This window comes from Gossypium hirsutum, chromosome A13 (genome assembly GCF_007990345.1).
Source record: "Gossypium hirsutum isolate 1008001.06 chromosome A13, Gossypium_hirsutum_v2.1, whole genome shotgun sequence".
NCBI lineage: Eukaryota > Viridiplantae > Streptophyta > Magnoliopsida > Malvales > Malvaceae > Gossypium > Gossypium hirsutum.
In genome coordinates, this window is record NC_053436.1 from 101,517,571 (window position 1) to 101,525,710 (window position 8,140).

The 8,140-nt window shown below is 31.4% G+C and overlaps 1 protein-coding gene and 1 pseudogene across 1 annotated transcript; both read right to left on the bottom strand.

The window, feature by feature from the left end:
• Positions 1-1,546: 1,546 nt before the first annotated feature.
• LOC107894770 (F-box protein At5g07610) lies at positions 1,547-3,030 on the bottom strand. The gene has a single exon (XM_016819992.2). It carries the CDS (start codon positions 2,919-2,921, stop codon positions 1,731-1,733), a length of 1,191 nt encoding a protein of 396 aa, XP_016675481.1. The 5' UTR covers positions 2,922-3,030; the 3' UTR covers positions 1,547-1,730.
• Positions 3,031-4,289: 1,259 nt separating this feature from the next.
• Positions 4,290-5,607, bottom strand: LOC107894771 (uncharacterized; annotated as a pseudogene).
• Between the last annotated feature and the right edge of the window lie 2,533 nt (positions 5,608-8,140).

Below are 8,140 nucleotides of genomic sequence, written 5' to 3' on the forward strand. Positions count from 1 at the left end.
TTTAATTCCATATTTTGTTCATCTTCTAATTCGATTCCTACAATTTTTGGTGATTTTTCAAAGTTAGTCTACTGCTGCTGTCCAAACTGTTTTAGTGCAAGCTGTTTATTACCATTTTTCTCCTAAGCTTTTAATAAATGATAATTTCGTCCCTACTCAATTAGCCTCTCAATTGAGCTGATTTTTCTCAATTAACATTTTATTCTATCACCTTAAACTAGTTTACAACCTTTAGGAATCAGAATTTCAGCAATAGACTTTAATTTCAAACATTTTCACAATTAGGTCCCAAAAATCAATTTTCATTGAAATTGCCTAATAAAATCATCTCATAAACAAATTAAAGCTTTAATTTCATTCTATTTCATCATAAACTTACAGCACTCAACCATGGTGACTTTAAATTTCATCCATGAAATCAAAAACTAATGAATTTAATAGTAGGATTTAGTTGTAAAAGTCTTAGAAACACAAAAATTACAAGAAAAAGGCAAGGATTAACTCACTTGGTGCAAAAATTATGAAATACCAGCTTAGATAACACTCCCATGGCGTTTTTAGCTGCTGGAATTGAAGAGAAATGAAGAAAAATCTAGATATTTCCTATTTAGTCCTAGTTTTATTTAGTTAATTTTGCAATATTCCAATTTTACCATTAATTTATCAATTTTTCTGCTGATTTCATACCCTTGCCGTCCAGCCCAAATAACTTTTGGGTCTAATTGCTTTTTAAATCCTTTCTCATTAGACTAATAAGCTATTTAATCACTCTAGCAACTTTTACACCTATTACAATTCAGTCCTTTTCATTTAATTGACTACCCAAACATTAAAATTTCCTAACGAAATTTTAATACCACATTAATAACATTTCATAAATATTTATAAAATTATTTTTGACTCGGTTTTACAAGATAGAGGTCCCGATACCTTATTTTACCCAATTTCTTCAATAATTTCTTTTTCTAACTAATCACTAAATTGATAAAATTTTCCTATCAATATTTTCATACAATTTTCCTATCATATAAATTTTCAAGCAAAAATATTGAAATAAATTTCTCTTTAAATCGGATCTATGGTTACGAAACCATTGTTCCGATAACCTTGAATTTAGGCCATTACATATATTATATTAATAAATACTAAAACTTCTAGAAAAGTATATATTTTTATTTAACTTGATTTGTAAGCAATCTCTTAGAATTTGGGTCACACAATTTTAACAGAGGTGAAGTTTGGGCTCCATTGAACACCGACGGTGACAGCCAATGCAGCGACCGGACACCGAAGTTGGCTGACTTCTGGGTTTGATTTTATTTTTAAAGCGGAATACTATCAACATATTTTGTTCTTAATGCGACTTCCCAATTTTGATGGCACAACCTCCTAACTTCATTCAAAGTGCGTCTAGCTTTAAGACTATTGCTGTTGCCCATGATGAGATCTGTGGTCGTAAAGCAATCACTCTCTACCTCTCAAATATAAACTTCATCTCATTTTTACAATATATTTATGACAAAATAACATCTCTTACTGTATATTGTTTCTAACAAAATCACTTTACTATATCTTTGCATAATATCCAAATCAATCAAACAAGCCTCCTCAGATCCATACCTACATACATACGTATACATCAAAACATGAATGATGCATCATCATCCCCATATATATATATATATCACCCTCGACTACTGGTGTTGGACTGGTCGTAGAAGCTACATATCCTAAAATACATACACGGACTCAAAGTATTTGTAAGGAATAAACCTTTGTTCATGTAAATGATTGAAATCCTCAAATGGAGTGCCAATCTTGAGACCAGGCCCTGGATCATGCATCATTTTCCATGCCCCATCATTGAAATCGTAGCATATTATCTTACCATCTGTCCATATCACAACTTTAGCCTCCTCTTTTCTCTCGGATCCAACAAAACTCACACCAGAGAACCCAGACTTAAATGGATGACAACCCAAGTTCAGCTCCGGGAAAACTTTCATGGCGTCGCCCACATTCAGACGATGTTTCAAGAACCAATGTGAATAGTCGCTTGCCATTTGATGAACATATAAGTCCAAATCAATGAAAGCATGGTATGTCACAGCAAGATATAAACGCCCACCGCTCTCACCAAAATACCTATAAATCTCAAGCCGATGGTTTCCTCTTAATTTCGTTGGCATTGGCATCATCTGCAAGCATTCCTTCTCTACATCCAAATACAATGACTGGTTTCCATAACTGTTCCAATGAAGTTTCCCATTACAGAAAACAGCATCCTCAAACGCCATGCAAGCTTCTTCTTTGGTTTCGAAAATAGTTGTGGCTATTTTCCAACTATCAGATTCGGACGCATATATATCCAGCTCAAAGATGAAAGAGTTTTCCAACACTTCTCGAACAACAATAATCTTGTAATGAGGAGATTGAAGAGGATCAAAAGCCAAACTAACATAAAACTCACAATCTTTAATGGGGTTTTGAAGAAAAGATAGCTTCTTGAATTGCTTAGTAGTTGGATTGCAGATGAAATACCCAGACACATTTAAATCGTCATCGAGTGCCTCACAAACAAACAATCCATTACAAGATTGAAGTATGTTGAGACCTGAAGTAGAAATGTAATCAAAGAAGGGGACTTGACTGAAATGTTTCAAAGGAACCACATCGAATTCGGGTGATACTATGTACTGAACTTTGAGGAGAAGAGCAGTAGGGTGGAGAAACCCTTCATCACCTTGATGGCGAGTGTGGGAGAGACAAAACTGAGGATTTGAAATAAGAGAAAGCCATTGTTTTGAGACACACTTGAATTTGATCAGTGATTTAGCGGGTAATCTAAGAAGTATTTGGGCTAACAAATCTTGGTTGTTGCCAATCTTTTCCGCAGAACTGATCATCAATTTAGGGTTCATTGTTGAAATTAGGTGGTTCAAACCCCAATTCTTTGAACGACAATTTTATAGTTGGCTATACATGGAACTTCCATGGCAAGTTTCACTTTCAGTCAATAAAAATAATTGAAAAAACACCTTTGAAAAGAATGGAATATTGCTTTATCGTCCTTTACTTCATCAAATTAATATATATATAATTTATCTAGTGATATAGCTTAGGCTTTTGTCTTGTTCCCTCTTTTCTGTGACTTTAAAGATAAAGTGTGTTGATATTGTGTATAACAATGGGAAAATATAGAGGAGAGAGGAATACAAATTTGCCAAGTATAAAGATAAGGCGGGAAGTCATGGCGGGAATGGAATGCATTTAGGCTTCTGCCTTTTTGTTTTTATTAACTTAGGACTTGTTTTAAACCCTGTATTAGAATTTTTACTTATGTGGAGAATATTTTTAATTAATTTAATTTAATTTATATTATATTCTTTTATAAATAAATTATTTATTTATAGTTAAATTTTATTTTTTATTTAGAATAAAATGAAATGTTAAAAAGTTAAGAATAAAATATAAAATATAATTTAAAATTTTTATTTATTAAACAATCTAATTATATTCCATAATTAATTTTATGTAATATATCAAACAATTTTATTATTTAAATTTTCAATATTTAATTTTTAAAAACTTAATTTTTTAATTTATCAAATACTAACTTATATTCTAAAAAAAACTTTGTTGCTGGGTCGTAACTAAGGCGGGAAATGAAAGGCAGACATTACATGACTCAAGCTCAATGCAAAATTGTAATTTTGAATTTTATTTTTAAATTCTAATTTTAAATCAAAATAAAAGTTAAAATTTCTCAACTTTGCTTCATTAAACTCATAGCAAGCTGAAGTTCAATTCCCAATCTCAAATTCAATTTTTAATACTTAATTTGAATTTAAATTAAATTTTTTAAAATACTTAAAAAAATAAATTAAATTTGATTTCCCAAATCAAGTATAAAAATATTTAAATATAACTCATTTAATATATTTAAAATAATACAAAAAAAATTGAAGTAACATAATCCAAACAGAATTAATCAGATGGACACTCCTAATTTAAAAAAAAAAAAGAGACAATTCTATAAGATGTACTAACATAACTTGCTACTCTTAAACACTCCAAACATTGACTTCAATGTCATGGCATGCAACATTGCACACAGAAAGAGGAATTAAACAAAAAAAGATAAGCTTTCATATATTTATATATATGATTACTAACTTGAACAAAAAGTATGTTTGACATGGGTGTCCGATAAGTATATTTAAAAAAAAAAAAAAAGGCAAATAAATATTTGTGAAGAAAGCCGGTAATATAAGATATGAAATAAGAAATTAAGTGCAACAACTGAAACTAAGAAATACTTGCTTATGAAAACTTGAAAAAGTCAAAATAAGAAACATCGACCCTGAATCCATCAATGGTTAAAAGGAGCATGCTTTGGAGATATTTGGTGGGAACACAAACATGCATATATGTAGGATTACATGTCAATTAGCTTACACACATAAATAGAATAGCCTTTATTTCTAGTTATTGAATTGGCTTAAGGAGTTCTAGTTATTCAATACACTATAATATATGAAATAGTTTCTTAGATACTGGGGATACAACCTCAAACACAAGTCAGGTTCTCAACGTACTGATAGGCATTCAGAGTTTGATAAAGTGAAGTATCATCTCACGGACCTTACATCATGAAGTCAAACAAAATTCCTTTATTCTCTGTCCACACCACAACCTTTGGTAATGCACAGGAGCATCATAGGCCATGTTATATCTGGGAAATCCCCTCTCAATTTCCCCAATATACAGTCGGTGCTTTAGGGTCCAGTGGGAATAATCACTTGCCATCTCAAATACATCAAATTCTCAACTCGTAAGGACAAAGAAGTCACTGAAACATATACAACACCTCGACACTCCCCCATATAACTGCACATTTGAGGTGCTTCCATAGTCGATATTGGCATCGTCAATGGTTCATTCTCTGCATCAAAATAAAATGAATCCTCCCAATAACAATTCCAATGAATCTTTCCATTACGGAAAACAGCATCCAAAAATTGTATATTGTTTTTCACAGAGAAACTGATTCTAGATAGAGTCCAAGAATCAGACTCAGATGAATATACATCCGGTTTATAGTTGGAAGGTTAATCAGGTACTTCACGAACACAAATAACCTTGTAAAAAGGCGATTTCAGAGGATCAAAAGCCATATTTACATTAAATTTTATATTAAGTCCTTAAAAGGGTTTTCAGGTAAAGATAACTCCTTGAATTTCTTAGTACTAGGGTTGCAAATAAAGTACCTAGAGATGACGTTTTTAAGGTTTCCGACCTCCGACTTACAAAAAAACAACCCATAACAAGACTGAAGAACATCGATGCTAGGGGCAGAATTCAAGTAATCAAAGAAAGGGACTCTGACTCTGCCGTTATGCTTCAGAGGAACCGCATCAAACTCAGAGGGTAAAGTGTAAGAAGAAGAGCGGTGGGGCTGAGGAAGCCAATGGTTTGGTGGTAGCGAGTGTGGGAGATGCAGAAATGAGAGAAAGGCATTGTTTGGAAACACACTTGAATCTGAGAAGAGTTTTAGTGGGTAATCTGAGGAGGATTTGGGTTAGAAGATTAGATAACATAATTAGGAATTTAATTAATAGGTTAGATAATAATTTAGGTTTTAGTTAAGATAATTAAGAATTTAAATCAAATTAAGATAATTAAGAGTTTAAATTAAATTAGGATAACTAGAGTTTTAATTTATTTAAAATAATTGATAAATTAAATTAAAAGGTTAGATAATAATTTATATTTTAATTAAGATAAAGTGAAAGTATCTTCTGAATTGTTTGTTTTAATATAATATTTATATACAAAAAATCATTTAATACTTAAAACATTATAATTTATTTATCATAAATATTAAATTTTAAATTTTGGAATAAAGGACTTTATCATTTTTCTATCTAAAAGCCGAAAAAACTTTAAGATTTTAGGTTAGAATTATGTAAATTTTCTTTAAATTTCAATAATTTGTGGATTTGTTGAAATTTATTCTCGATATAAATATATTTTTATTTTCAATCTTATTCTGTTTTGTTATTAATTTTTTTTATCTAAGGAGATTTTGTATCCTGCTACACAAGAGATTAAAATAATTTTAATTACATTAGATAATTATTAAGTTAATGTTTTAAGTAGATGGAGCTTTTGTTTAGTTGGTATTGTTGTTATTGCAACAATCAATCAGATATAGATTTGAGCATACTTAAATATATATTTCACTCTAATTTAAGGGGTAAAAATAGTTATGAGTAACGTAAATAAATTTAGAAGTAAATAAGGGGTTATAGAGATAGAAATAGGTTTATTGTATAAAAAAAGGTTAATATTTAATTAGGTAGTAAATTTAGAAATAAAGTTGAATAATTATGAAAAATTTATGTAAAACATATGACAAAACTCGGTTGATGGAACCTGGAAATTAGCAGGAGACGGAGTGTAATATGCAAAACTTGAATCAGCTCATGTTTGATATGAGTCTCCTAGACGTGGGCTTCATTGGGCCTTGGTTTACTTGGACTCAAGGGGTGTTTCAGAACGTTGTGTGTAATACATCTTATGATTTAGAGTTTGGTGATGCAGTGGTGCAACATGGGCATCACTTAAAATCGGATTACACAGCTTGGGATGCAAAATCTGTTAATGATATTATCGAAACAGATTGTGCCCTAATCATTGAAGCCATTCATGGTAGTTTTTGAGGGCAATTAAATAAATATTCGGTCTTAAGAATTCTAGAACTTTGTAGATGAGAATGGCAGGTGAATATACAGCAGGTCTCAAGGGAGGCAAATATGGCTGCCCACATACTGGCTGGGCTGATGGAGGGACTCCTTTTCGGTCCCCAAGTTTTCCAAGATATCCCTGCAACGGTTGCTGACCAATTACGGTTAGATGGCCAATTTTCTCTTAATAGTCTTGGTGCTACTTTGTAATTGACCTTTCATCATTCTTTTTCTACCAAAAATAAAAAATAAAAAATGGGATCCTACATCGTTGCTCATCAAGTCTAATGGGTGGACCCGTGGCTAGGAGACTATTTCGGATTTTTTTTAGGTTGGTTTGTCTCATCCATTTTTCCAACACACGACTTGAAAGTTTAAAGAGTTTAAAGTCTTCAAAAGGAAAAATAAGACTGCAAAATGCTTCAAAGTCTTCAAAAGAAAAAGATGAATGGTAAATATTTTTGCAAGAAGTCTTTAAATTTAGGGAACATATTCCTCAAATGGTTGTCCTGATTCCTTTGAATCTGAACATTTATTTTTCTAAATATATTTTAAAATTATAAAAAATTGTAAAAATCTAAAAAAAAAATCATAAAAAGGTAAAATCAAAGAGGCGATTTGGTACGCAAATTTGCAGCATGCTTCTCACCAACATTCATCCCAAAGCGAAGCACACCTTTTGGAAACACCACCACTTCTCCTTCCTCAATCACCCTTGAGAAATGTCGGTTGTCTGGATCAACCCTCTGCATCAATAGGCAATTTCACTCGTTACCACTAAAAATATTTAGACAATTAATTTGGGTGGAGCCTAATTGATATTTTAGATATTTTGGAGTTCTTTTATACTATATTAAACTCTTTTTTTTTGAACTTACAAAGATTTAATCAATTTCATACTTAGATGAGATGAGTAGTTCAAACCCTTACCATTCAGTTTGCTCCAGAAATATATACTTAAATGAGACCCTTACCAGAAAAATATATTTAGATGAGACAAATTCAAACCCTTGCCATTCCCCTTGCTCAATCATCATCTTGACGTTGATGGCATGCGTGTTTAAATTTAATTAGATGAGGATCTTGATGGTTGTTGATCTTAATATAAAAAAAAAAACAAAGTTGAACCATGCCAGTTCTTCGTGCTGACATACCAACCGATTCTTGATCTAATCAGTTGGTCCAATCCGATCTCAACAACATTGTTTTTTTCATTAATTTAGGGTTTACAGTTTAAATTAGGTTAGAACTGAAACCCCAAATCTTTGAACAACAATTTCGTACGTAGTTGTCCGTGGAGATTGAACTTCCATAGCAAGTTCCATTTTCAAACCATCAAAACTAAAAAAGAATCAAATTATTTCAGTTTTGATAGTAATATTCCATGATGA